Source organism: Schistocerca piceifrons, chromosome 5 (assembly GCF_021461385.2).
Source record: "Schistocerca piceifrons isolate TAMUIC-IGC-003096 chromosome 5, iqSchPice1.1, whole genome shotgun sequence".
In the NCBI taxonomy this organism is placed as follows: domain Eukaryota; kingdom Metazoa; phylum Arthropoda; class Insecta; order Orthoptera; family Acrididae; genus Schistocerca; species Schistocerca piceifrons.
In genome coordinates, this window is record NC_060142.1 from 558,710,064 (window position 1) to 558,724,508 (window position 14,445).

At 39.8% G+C, this 14,445-nt stretch overlaps 1 protein-coding gene across 1 annotated transcript in view; it reads right to left on the reverse strand.

Annotated features, from left to right (window-relative positions):
* LOC124799138 (zwei Ig domain protein zig-8-like) overlaps positions 1-14,445 on the reverse strand; it is a 177,383-nt gene that overhangs the window by 68,970 nt on the left and 93,968 nt on the right. The window contains exons 3-4 of the mRNA XM_047262675.1: positions 5,462-5,623; positions 2,766-2,900 (exon numbers count right to left, since the gene is read on the reverse strand). Coding sequence (XP_047118631.1) covers positions 2,766-2,900; positions 5,462-5,623 — 297 coding nt within the window. The remainder of the gene's footprint in view (positions 1-2,765; positions 2,901-5,461; positions 5,624-14,445) is intronic.

Sequence of the window (14,445 nt, forward strand, 5' to 3'; positions counted from 1 at the left end):
AGCAGCAGCCGGACTAGTGAACTGCCGACCCGTGTCTACGCCGTTAACACAACACAAGCGTCTGGGTGCGGAGACGTGTTGTGATCGGAAGCGTGTCCTGCTCATGGCTGTTGCCTCATTGCCTTCACTGATGAATTACGCTTCAGCACTAATTTGGATGACCACGATTGGGGCGTGTGGTGGAGACCAAGCAAGACGTCTCATTCTTCCAATGCTGTGGAGAGGCATAGCGGTAGCATCGTGTTTGTGGTTAGCCATTGGGTGTGACTTCATGTCACGGATGATAGTGACTGAGGGAACCTGACGGCCTAATGGTACGTCACGCGCATCGTGCGTCCTCTTGTATTACCTCTGTTGCAACACACTCGTGGTGTCATTTCTCTACTTCACAATGCCAGTCCAAGCCTAGCAGCTGCCTCATGAAACGTTTACATGATGTTGAGCTACTCGCATGGCCAGCTACAACAGCAGATCTTCCCCCGCTCAGACAAAACAAATGTAGGATCAGGCCGAATGTCAGTTTCGTTCCAGTGCAAGGATCCTCGATTTCAAGGACTTGACACGAGAGTTGTGGTTTATCTTGCCTCGGGAGAGGATAGAGCGACTTCCCTGTCAATTCGGTGAACTCATTCGTGCCAGAGGGTGATGCATCTCATACTGACAAGTGGGCTCATTGTGTCAGGTTTTCTTGAAATGCAACTCCATTATCTAACAATTTAAAAAACACCACACACCCTCTCAACCTGTGAATTTTCATTTCGTTTCCCCATCCCCTTCTCGTTGCTTCACTTTCTTTTTCTGGCAGTGCAATCTAAATGATTCCATTTTCTCAGCTACAAAATCAACGATGCTTGACGGCCTACAGGAATTCATGCAAGTACGACCCAGCGCCATCGTTGCCATTGTGTCGTAATGGTTAGGCAGAGCTATGAACGTAATTTATCACGTGCATTCCAAGTCAATCGAGTAACGTTTTACCTCAGTTCGATGCTTTGAGAAGCCTCTAGTCCGCTATATCGAACACCTGCTGTACACCCCTACTACAAGCAAGCAGCTGAAAGGAGGGTTAATTTTACTGACGTATTGATATGCTCGTATAGCATGTGAAGTTCACTCCGCCAAATACACCAGCTTCAAGCTTCTGCCAAGGGGGATGCTTGGAAAATGACGATACCTTTACGCACTGGGACCTAATTTGAGGACCTGCTAGGCTACATCGACGTATCCTCCCGTTAGCAATGCGCGTTGGGCTTGTTAACACAACGTCTTCTCGAACAGAAACGTAAGGGTAGGTTTGGTTCACTGCAAGGTAATTCACTGAGAAACGATTGTTTTCTGGCCACAACTGTAATTTCAGAACATTTATGTAGAACTTGAGTCTTGTTTTCAAACAATGTTTCACCAGCAAGCTGATTCCCCTCTCCAAATGCACGAATTACTCTCGTTCGTATTGCTTTCTTGACGTTACTTAAATGCAAGCCTTGCTGAATATTAAAACTTCCTGGCAGATTAGAACTGTGTGCCGGACCGAGACTCGAGCTCCGGACCTGTGTCTTTCCAGGGCATGTGCTCTACTATCTGAGCTACCCAAGCACGACTCACGACCCGACTTCACAGCTTTAATTCCTCCAGTACCTGATCTCCTACCTTCCAAACTTCACAAACGCTCTCCTGTGAACCTTGCAGAACTAGCACTCCTGTAAGAAAGGTGATTATGCAGAACAGAATCTTTTTATTTTTTTAATTCTAAATTTGTCACAGGAAGAAGTACTTAATCAATACGGATGAGACCGCTGAAAACATTATGGAAATTGCTGTTGGTCCGTAGTTTCATCTACAATAACCTCAGGGGTCAACAAATATAAACAAGAAAACGTTAACGTCCAAAATACTAAGCAAAATAATTCACGTAAATATGTGTTTAGTCACAAATTAACAATCTGATCAACACCAACGTCTAGATTCTATCTTTGGGAACGGTTACCTAGATACAAGGTTATTGGGCCCTTCACCAACGGACTTTACTAGAAATGGTGGGTGACGATGACGAAGGATACCAATAGGAAAAATTTGATACCGTCATCGTCTTGTCAAACCTCGCACTGATTGCTTCGCTTACAGTGGAAAATGTTTTGTGCAAATGAAATTTAGACTCAAGCAGTTGCGATATAATACTGGGTGAAAAACTTCTACTTCATAGGAATAGAAAAGAACTCGGAGCTAAATATACAAAAGACGGATATGGGGGTGATTACACGCTACAGCAATATTTTTTTTTTTATTTTATATCTGGACACTCTAGTATGAATAAGTACTGGTATTGGAATATTACTCGCTCCATAACTCCACGCCTTCCTCATGTTCGTCATAACTTCTACACTAAAAACTCTCTGAGGAGCTCTAATGTTCAAAATCGCTCCACCAACAGCAGTTTATGTAATGTTTCACAAATCGTCAACTATATGTACAAGTTTCAAATGTGTGTTTCTCACTATGTTGTACGAAACATCTCAAAGAAACGAGGAAGCTAACCTACCTCCTCGTCCACTGAAGAATCTTACGGATCATATTTCAGGATGTCTCTTACCACTTTTCGTTTTCATTTACGCTCCATTACGAGTCGTAGGAACCTTTGCATCCATCACAAATAGCAGTTTTCACAAGAATTAGCAACAATCGCCAAAACAGCAGTATTGTAGGCCATTTACCAAGGAAACTTTAACTGTATTATCCTTAGGAAAGAAGTAACAATTATTTCAACGTACATATTCTATGATGCAGACGAGAGAGATGGTGCTGCCTTCGCCGATGTGATATTCCCCGTTGCCTAGGATGAAGGCAGTCGGGTATATGACGTGCAGGTGGAAATACTGCGTGATCGTGCCTTTGCCAGTCGCCACCTGTTCAACAACAGGAAATCATTAATTATTGAACTGACAGAATTTATGTAACTAGGTTAGTGTATAAGTACATAGAAATGTACATCAAGACTAAAGCTAATCAGTACTCTCATGTGACTGTTTTTATGGAATCGTACATAATGACAGAGACATAACGTTTGGAAATTCGGAAGATGAGCCCCACATGAACAAATATGGGGCAGGGCTGTTGCTAAGCAGCTTCGTATTTTACACTGTGTCTAAGTAGTACAGGAGTTTGCATTTAGGCGATAGTGAAGTGAAATTTTAAAACAATTGGTGATAAAAAATTTAGTTTAGAGCCTCACAGTTAGTTAGTTGCACATGTGTTACAGTAATTTCCTCTGATTATCCTTATCCAAATGTCACCTGTATTTATGACTTTTACTTACTCAAAATCATTTACGAAGAATCTAAACTGATCACGAACACCTTGACCAGCCACAGCTAACGATTATCGCAACATTGTGTCAGTATTTACCATTTTCACCAAACAAACCATACTTACGTAGAAACAACACCATTTATTCAGATTACCAGTAGGTGTAATATTGTAAACCATTTATAAATAGCCAGAAACAGCGACGTAGTAAGAAATAGTGTCTCTCTGAATGAAAAAAAAAATTAAACTTAGCCGCCCATTTGTATTACAACAACTTTCTACTGTAATACAGAGTTATCTTCTACCGAATAACGTCTACATAAACGCTCTGTGATAGCAAAAAGCCATTAAAACTTTGTGATTGCTCAACTGCCAAATATATACCTTAGATGTAGGTGATACATATTTAGTTCAGGAAACTGCAAGTATAACTTGCACCAATGTCTGCTTACATCCTAATCAAATTCAGTCAAAAATGGAACCATTCTTCACTGTAGTAAATTTAGCAAAGAGTTTAAATACGGAAGGCAGCAATGAAATAACTTGTCACAGAAACAATGCCGAGTATAATTCTTGGGTAACACAGATGATATTAAAATTTATTAAATAGAAGGAGAAAATATAAAAGGGCTGCAAATAAAAGAGCTAAAATGAGATACAGGTTCCTAAAATATGAGACAGAGAAACTGAAAACTCCAACGCAGAAGTGACTCCGTCAAAGGCTGTGTGGATACGAGCTCAGTGCCGCTTGTAGAAGAAGAAGAAGTAAAGAAACGGTAAGACGAAGTTGAAGCAGCAACAGGAACATTAAAAGCTCCAGTAGCAAACCAATGCTAGTAAAACAAGAAAAGGATGAAAATTACAAGGGCTCCTAGACGGGCTTTATAAAGGAAAGATGCTTGAAGATAATGTTAGGGAAGGATAAGAAGAAGTGGATGAAAATGAAATGAATAACGAGTTACTGCGAGAAGAATTTTACAGAGCACTCAATGACTTAACACGAAACAGCGCACCTGGAAATGACATTTCCTGAGAATTATCAACACCCTTTGGATTACGAATCGTAATTAAATTATGAACAGCCGACCAGTTGCAATGTATAAATAAATTCTTTACCTAGGTTTCGACAAATATAAATTTGTCTTCTTCAGAAGGTAACAATTTTACATTAGTAAGAAATAACGTACCATCGCCGTTATCTATGAGACGGTTGTGAGCTCTGCAAGATCCATGAGCTATTTTATATTAACGTGACAAACCCTAATTCTAGGGCTATATTTTATTTTTGACACATGCATCTATGCCAACAATTGTAATAATGGCGATGGTACATTAGTCCTTACTAATGTAAAATTGTTACCTTCTGAAGAAGACAAATTTATATTTGTCGAAACCTAGGTAAAGAATTTATTTATACATTGCAACTGGTCGGCTGTTCATAATTTAATTATTATCCTGAATAACAAGAAATTGCTAATAAGTGATAAATACTTAAAAAGCGAAAAATGAATTGGGCCTTGAAAACTAAGCACCACATGGTCTCAGTATGCATCACCGCCAGTGCAAGAACTTTACACATATTCGTAGAAGTATCGAACACGGATAAATAGTAATTTTGTTGCGATAAATGACACAAACATAGACTTTGCATGGTGTGACGCATCCTATGGGGTAAGGGTGATCTACACTGTCTTCACTTTTCGAAATTCGTAAGCCAATAATGAGGTACGGGTAAAAGAGGAGTCACACGATACGCCCAATCAAGGCTTCTCGAAACTTATTCTGAAATAAGAAGATAATACAGGAGTACAGGACTTCTAATCAGCCAGAGGGAGACGAACACATTCTACATTGCCATATGGGGCGGGTGAAAATCTTGTCAGTAGGTTGGCGTAATGAATGTTCGTTGACATAGTTCACCAATGGTTCGACTAGAACTTTGTATTCTTTGTTATCATTTGTAGGTACTGGCGGTTCGTGTAAACAGCCCCGCCAACTGCTCTTGATGTGCATCCGCTATTTTTGTTTTATTTCGTAGTAATCATGATGTAGAGACTAAAGTGCAATATCTACTGTCATGTAGTGTAAAACATTTGCATAATTTTGTTATAGCGGTGAAATAAGACAAGTGTTACGGTGTTATTAAAAAAGTTGGAGATACCTGGCACTCGTAAGTACCATTGTCCCTCTTCTGGACGTACTTGATGTGGAGGCTCCAGTCCTCGCCGTTGTTGGAGTGCGACGCCTGGAAGCGGTCGTCGTTGGTGTACGTGAAGAGGCCGGACGTGAGAATGTGCCAGTCACGTTTCCTCACCCACGACACCTGGAAATATTCACTGGTTCGAATACAATGGCATTGCAAGTGCGCATCAACGTCACATTGTTTTGTGTAGGATACAGCTACCAAACCAACACCGACACAGCTGAAAGCATAAAAATAATTTGGTTCGCAGAGACCAGTTAAGATAGAGCACGATTACAAAGCTGTTTGAGTGGGCCATTTGATATGGAGCAGGATGTTCTAAGAAAATATGATAATTGCTCTTTGCCTCAGCAGGAAATGCTCCAGTGAAGTTACAAATATTGCTGTTAACACTATCATAAACTTAAATTCTGCGGATCTATTGTCTTTGTATAGACAGACCATGGTGATAATGCAATCATTTTTTCAGAGCCATGTGCTATTAGTATAGTTACTGGCTAGTTTCCCTTCCCACGTTTCTTTCTTCTGTGATTAAGCGTAATTAATGGACCCAAGAAGACAATATGTATTTTTAAAAGTGATGACCGCTTTCGGTGGTTTAACTATCATCTGGAGATGGCTGTGAAAGTAATTAAAACGTGAAGCCAATACGACGCCGTAATAATTTTCGTTAATTTCAGTAACAGTCAATAACAGAAAAACCGAGATTTGCCATATAATCTGCACTTGACGTCAAAATTAGCACATAAAACCTATACACAACACTGTCGCACTGAGAGACTTATTCGGACATTAAAATACACATTCAATGAATAAAATTTTTTCTAGCCTGTACAGCCTCTTTCTTCCAATTGCTGTTGCCGATAGCGTGGCTGTGCATAACGTATTGCAGATTTTACAATAAGAATGTTCTGGGCGATGCAACAGTGTTTTACACTACTAATTGCATTTACAGTACTATTTGAGGCAATTTCTGTCTGCAGTAACTGACTGTAACAAAAATATCTGCACAGACGTGTCACTGAATTAAAAATAAATTACAGCGCCGTACAGGTTCCACGTTTCAACTACTGTCACATACAGCGTAAGCTAGGTATGGTAGTTAAACTCCTAAAACTGGTCATCAATGTGTAAACATTTTTAACATTAAATACAACTGACGCAATACATAGAAATTTTTTGAAAATTCTGAAACGTTTTATATGAAGTTCTCAACATTTTTGTAAGCTTAGGATGACTTTCCTCTGTTATGGAGATGTCTCATATATTCAACACAATGTGTATTTTTATTAATTATTAGCAGGGGTACTTGGCTTCGCTCAGAGAGTTAATGTGAGATTGTGTGGTAGTTGAAATAAAAGAGTAAATTTATTTATTGGAAACATATTCTAACTATTTACAATATCTCTTAAACCATAAGAGGAAAAAAAATTTTAATGAAAACATGTTGCAACTATTTATGATACTTGTTTATAAAAAAAATTTCATTTCGTTCTCCGAGGTACACACACAGAAATTTTTCGAATATCCCACTCGATAACAAGCTACGTACCTTGCAAGGTTCGCAGGAGAGCTTCCGTAAAGTTTGCAAGGTAGGAGACGAGGTACAGGCAGAAGTAAAGCTGCGTGGACGGAGCGTGAGTCGTGCTTGGGTAGCTCAAATGGTAGAGCACTTGCCCGCGAAAGGCAAAGGTCCCGAGTTCGAGTCTCGGTCCGGCACACAGTTTTCATCTGCCAGGAAGTTATTCAATAGCTGTTAGGCGATCATCGTTGGTCCATTACATAGTTTTGAAGAGTTGAGATTTCTGAGTAGCATTATCGGCGATCCAATATTAAGTCCAAGACAGTGTAATGGAATTCCCGGTACTTGCAAGGAGCTTAGAAATTCCGTAGGAAAGTTCACACTTTCTTCAACGTTTACGATCGTGTCGAACGATTTGTGTATTCTCTCTTCAACGCGAACTTTCTTTTGAATTTTAAAGTTGATATCGTCGACAATGTTATTTTTAGTTGCTAAAATTGCAGTTTCAAATGGCCGGTCTGGACTTGTATAATTGTGAACATGGTTGGATATACTTGGTCCATGAATTCACTTTCAGCAGTGGCTGTGTTGCAGAAATCAGTGTTGAGTCTAATGTGACAGGTCGTCTAGTCATTACAATATGTTCCATCACCTGTTCGTAAAAGCAGTTCAGCAAATTATGGTGTTGTTTCCTCTTTCGACTGGTAAACTCTCATATTTATTGTTAGTGGCATTTTTGTATGTGTGGCTAGAGATGTGATTTTTTTAGCAAGCAATGATTTCGTCTGCTGGAGTTACTAGGGGATATCTGAGAGAGTTTGTCGAAAATCTCCTGTGAGAGTATAGGTAGAGCGCCTATCATCACTTCAGAGTGTCCTCGCAGGTCTTGTAATGTTCTGTCAGCTGCTTCGAGTGATTTTTTATGTGCCATTGTAAATTCGCCCCAGAAGATAATATTAGAAGTTCAGCCCTTCCAGATGCTTCGCGCTCTTCGTCTGTTCCGTTTATTTAACTGATCTTTTTGTTTTCGCCGTTTTGCTTCAGAACTGGCAAGATCTCCTCCTCTTTTACGTTTGAGCGTTGTCTATAATATAAATCAAATCAAATGTTTATTAAAAAATACACTAAGTAAAATTTATACACTTTTCACACTTCAATTCATATTCAGTAACTGTATCCCTTTGACTACTCACATTTCACTGTATGTTCGTACGGCATTCACTCACGGCTCTACTTTTTCGGTTCTTTACTTCCTCACTGGTAAGAAAGAGACGTCAGAATTCACGAGGCGCCTTGGTTTATATACCCCTACCAATGGGCAGCCCCATCACTAGTGAATTCCAAAACATAGCAAAAAGGCTTCGAATGGTCCACAATGTCCCAGAAGATTCTAAAACATTAGAGAAAGTTCTTCAACGTTCCACAATGATCTGGGAACTTCTGGGAAGTTCTCAAACATTCTGTAATCTTCCCGAATGTTTAAGACTATTCCTGAACATCCAGAACATCTCGGATCATTGTGGAACATTCCGGAACATCCTGAAATGTTTCGAAAGTCTCTCGGATATTCTGGAATGTTCTCGAATAATCTCGAATGTTCTAGAAATTTCCAGAGGGCAAAACGTCCCAGACTTTATATCTTTTCCGTTAGGTAAAAACGGAAACTTTCTTCATAGATGGGGAACTGAGGGCTACGCTATATAATTCCATTGATCGTACCGGAACTCGTTTCTGAGTTTTAGCGGAACGCACATTGTACACTTACTTTTGTAATATATATTTATAAATTCTGAATTTAGGTCCAATTTTAGCACTTCACTCCTTGTGGTTATATAAAAGATGTTTTGCTTGTAATGTGTATTAAGTTGAGTCACTTTCCTTGGTATGTCTCGCAGTGTAACTCTCTTTGGGAGCCTCGCACTATTACAACTTATGATTATGTATTTTACTCTTTCTCCCCTTCTCCATGAACATTCTCAAACCGAGAAGCGTGGTTGATGCCGTACCCACGTGTACTTGTGCGTGTGTGTGTACCCTTGCTTTCTAATGTAGGTTGTGAGGATAATGAAAGACTCAATATATGTCAAAAACTCATCGAGACTGCTCGCATTAAGGAAGGGTTATATGTTCTGGTCTATTAAAGCAAGACTGATCTCAGATTTCGAATTGTGTTATGGCTCTACAAGTTCACTGAAATCAAAAGTAAGCGAACATTTTGATGTACGAGATTATAATCAAAAGAAACTGTAAATGTGAATAAATCTGAAATATCTTCGTCTACAGAACAGATTCCAACTGAACTCAAATGCGTGAGCGTTCGATCCTGTAACCGCTGTTCACACCGTTTATGCATCTCGTTCTCCATGAGGATGCATAGGAGCTCCGCCGTCGTTTCGAAGGAACTCAGCGAAACCCCTGAAGCAGTTTGCTGCCCAAGCACTGCTGCTGAACGGATCCGTTTTGTGGAACTAGGTCACAGCGTGGGGACGCAGATCAAGGTCGACAGTAGTTGAATACGCACACAATGGCCTCTACCCCTCATATCTCTCCCAAAAGAGAACCTCTGTGAACCACACTGTTAGAGAATTCTGTGGTACTCCCAACAGTTTTAATTGCTTCACTAAACAAAAATACACAACACAGAAAATGACGATCCTTTTAAACAGAAGATATTGAGAACTACGTAGCAGAACCACACACCCTATAGTTCTACGAGGATAATCATTGTAAGACAGACGAGGCATTCTCTGAATAGTACTCTGGAGATACCAAAGTCATATGATAACTTCTCAGGCGTTGCTTGCGCTGCCATACTCTGCCTATGGATGTACGCATATTCTCTTGTGTATGACACCGACTAAATCTGAAGTCATTATGTTTCCAAGGCAACAAAACGAATTTAAAATTACTTTTTTTACCCTTCTACTATGAGTGTAGCACAGAAAAGACACAACTATACAGCGAGTGATGTCACGTGATTCAGGCGAACAGGTGTACATCGTGGACGACATTTGTACAGCGTTGTATGTTGTCGCTTTGAATCACATGCTAAATTATTGTCTAAGTATTAAGAGCGATGACCGACTGCCTTGATCCATTTTACAAACCACTAACGGGTGAAGTTATATAAACGTAAGGCATGTTCCTGTTTCTTTCAACCGCAAAGGCTCTGTGGTAATTAAATTACTTCTTAAACAATTGCTGACGTCTATATATTCACAAAATTTAAGTTTTAATACTAGCGTTACGATAGAGGAGAGGTAATACAGGCACGGTTTTAGTTTTGAAGTTAAAGACATGTCCTTTTGGAATAATTCTTTATTTATTACCTTCCTAAAAACTATAACAAGTTAACTGAAAAATGTAAGGCAAACACTGATTAATATTTTATATTCTATGACTAAAATTTAGGAAAATAATTGTAAAAATGGTTTGAAAATACTGGGCTCCCCCAACGCCCACCAAAAAATAATAAAAATTTTTAACGAAGTTGGATAAAACATTAGAAAGTGGTAGACTAGTCTAACAGAGCAACCTGCGTGTTGACGGATTTTAAATGAATAACAAATAAAGAATTATTGAAAGAAGTCGCAAGCATAAATTACTGTTTCAGCCTTGGCATATAACATATTTAACCCACTGTTCTCCTACAGTCGTAGGTTCGAATCCTGCTTCAGGAATGGATGTGTTTCATGTCCTTCGGTTAGTTAGGTTTCAATTGTTCTAAGTCTAGGGGACTGATGACTTCAGATCTTATATCCCATAGTGCTCAGAGCCATTTCAACCACTGTTCTCCGCAAGTGTCTTCGCAAAACTTTTCTTTACAAACCACGCAGATTGCATGTTTAGAGTCTGATGCATCCACATCTTGAATATCGGTTATTAGCTCTGTCACAATGGGAGAGGTCGCAAGAATCCTATGAGTTTGATGAAGATTCTGATCGTTTCGTGATTGCATTACCTTTTTCTGAAGGCCCGAGCCGGCCTCCAACCCTTGAAATACTCAACGAAATATTCTGAACAGAACTACTTTCAAGGGACTTGGAAAACGATACTTACATGGTGTTCCGCTTACGAGGCCAGCATTTACTGCCTTGTTTACCCGACTGATGGTTCTGTTCTTAATATTGGGATCAGGAAGTACGTCGGACAGAGGAACCGCATACTAAGCAAGGTGGCCAGTATCACATGTTACCTACAGACGTGGACGATTAAAGACGTGCTTCTACAAGTAGCTTAGGGTTCTACTTTCGTGATATCACTGTGAAATTATTTTGAACTAACCATAGAGATTCGAAAAGAAAACGATTTCAGAAAGGCTTGTGGTCCATAATAAACACCGATTGTCAGAATAACCTACACAGTGCGGCCATACTGTCTGAAGAACAGGATCCACTCTTCACTGCTAACTTCTGTCAACAAGCGGAAATGTTTACAGTCCTTGTTGCCATTCTGCAGAACCACCCGTACCCCTCTGTGTGACGAGCACACATGTTTACATGTGTAACTGTTTTTACACCTTCTGCCGAGCGTGGTGGAGCAGTGGTTGGTATACTGGACTCGCTTTCGGTTTGACGACGGTTGAAATCCGGGCCCGGGCATCCCGATTACAATTTTCCGTGATTTCCCTTAATCGCTCTAGGTGAATGCCAGGATGGTTCCTTTGAAAAGGCATGGCCGATTTCCTTCCCCATCCTTGACACAATCCAGCTCGTGCTCCGTCTCTACTGACCTCGATGTCGACGGGACGTTATACTCAATCATCAATCCCTCCTATTACATGTCATCTTCATTTTCTCTTCACTTCTTAGGTTTGCCATTAGCAATTTTTGAAGCTGTTAAGTCGAGGGATGAGCAAGAGTGGAGAACTGGGTTACACTTACTGTCCATGTAATCAAGCAAAGCTACCAACTATACGTCTCCAAAACTACGACACTTTCCAGTTGCTTAGTACCAACTAAGTTAAATTGATGGTGTTACTGTCCATGATTTACTTTTTTATAGAATCCTGGCATTCAGGAGTAGAGTCGTAGAAATTCATTGTGTGGGCTACTATTAATTTTTGCACAGTAACAGGAAAACTGAAAATGTTGTAGTAGGTTTTATGCTTTCAATCACAACTAAACTGCAAAAGCTTTGTTTTTCTTTGTTTAAAAGCCACCGCAAGGCGAGCAATGAACGTGCAGATGACGTTATGCATAACGACCAACACCAAAAAAATAAAAAAATTAAAAAAAACGGAAAGAAAATATGCCGGAAATAAGAGCAACAAATGTAAAAACCGTGCTGTCACTTCAAGTATATAAGAATAGAGATAAAACCATTGATGGTTTTCTCATCAAGGCAGTCTCACAATCCTATTTTCTTTTTTTATGCAAACACGCACCAATGGAAGTGTTTCAAGAAAAAAATTATTGTGAGTACAGAGACTATAAAACAAGAGAAAGTCTTATAATACAGGCAGAGTCAAAGCAACAAAAGAAGATTTTTGGTAACCACAGTTTTCCTGTTTCCTACAGCAAGTTAAATATTTGCTCGCAATTGTGACTGTTTATCAGACAGCTGATAGAACTAATAGGAGGTATAGCCCCAAAGGTTTACTGTTCACATTTTTGAAGTTTGTAAATGCAATTGATTTGAACCAAAGCAAAATGTCCAATTCATTGACACCTCAAAAAAGTTACTTAATTAGTATTTAGTTTGTTTTCAGCCACGTGTCGGATGTGCTGGTACCCACTGAACTCCCCGAGTAGAGCCGCTAGAGGACTCAGAGAAAAAATTCATATGTAGCTTTAAAATGGTGTATCAGGCGGTAACTCTTTCTGACATTTCATGGGCAACCATGCTTAAACAGTCGCTGCAGAGTAGATGGAAATGTACTGTAACGATGCAGTTGTTGGGTGGCGCCGATGCTTCCTGTGTGCTCCAACTAGTCTGAATGATGGAGAACATTTCTGTCATGAACCGGGGGTCGGAACCGAGTTGAAAGTCCTGGGGCTCAAAGATGGACCGAACCAAACACTGTAGGTTGGGAGAAAAGTGAATACAGTTTTCTATATCTTGTGCGACTTTCTGAACTCGACAAAATTTGCCGCGTAAAGTGTTCCGCAACTATTCAGTGTCATTCGAAAAGCCCACCGAACTGTAGCAGCGGAAGTGGTGGAGCTGTGTTTGCCAATCCAGATGACTTTCTAGTCACGGAATTACGATAGATGCATGCCGTGTGTAGCCTTATAGCACTAGGCAAAAGAGCGAAGCAAGCAGTGCCAGCACCCAGGTTCCTAGGTTCACCAAAAAAGCGAAGTCACGATCATCGTGCAGTAAGCTGATACCGAATGGCTTTTTGTGACCGCCATCGTGTCATGCTAACTGATTATACTCGTAAGGGTCACATGAGTATACTATAAATTTTTTAAGAGGTTGTACAAGGCTGTCAAGATGCGCTGTCAAGATGATGTGAAAAGCTGTCGACGGTCTGTCTTCACTCCACCACAAGGCCCCAACTCGTTCTGCACCACACGCGTTTGGATAGAGTGCTTCTTTCGGCTATCAAATTTTGCTTTCCCCTCGTATTCTCCCACGGACAATTTTCTTTCCTCAGAATAACAAATCATTACGTGGAAAGCATTTTCACAATGACAACGTGGTGTTTCTCGAGGTGGAACGTTTTCTTAACAAACAAAATGTAGACTTATACAAACGAGATCTCTGCCCAGAAGTCCCCTGTTGCTAAGACTGTCTTGTTGTAGTGTGAATATATGGAGAACTAACGTTATCACCAGTTACTATGGAATGCTCACAGCTTGATTTTTTCTAGGTTTTAATTAAAACTTTAAATTAGTCTCATACGGCTTGAATTTCCTTGAATAGACAGATACGGACCTGTACAGTTCTGTCACTTATTTGATTTGAAATTTTTGAGACTGTTTGCCAAATATTTGGATTTATGGTACTGCTGATTATGTGTCGTAATTTTCTAGAAGATTAATGTGTCTGCTTTTAGCAGCTGTGAATATTCTGACCCATATGTGTTTTTGGAGAATGACGTATTTCGCTCCCTTCATAAGTTCGGAAACTGTCAAAGGCTGGATTTTTCACTGACATTTTCTGAGGTATGTACAGTTTATTATTGCAAATGTTCCACTGTTCATTTCCGCTCTGAAAGTTTAATTACTAAATAATTAACATGTGAATTTTTTCCCACTTTGTAAGCCACGTCGGCATCACATATTGAAATAACATATGCTGCATTGTGTATGCGTGTGATGTCATCATACTTTCATGTGCTACTTTTTTGTAGCTTCATGTTTACTATTATAGCTTCTGTCTGTTATGCTGTGTCCATGTCCATTGACTGTACTTTCGGATGTTGCGCCCTTTGCAGGGATCTAATGGGCCAATAATACAGCTTCTCTTTTTT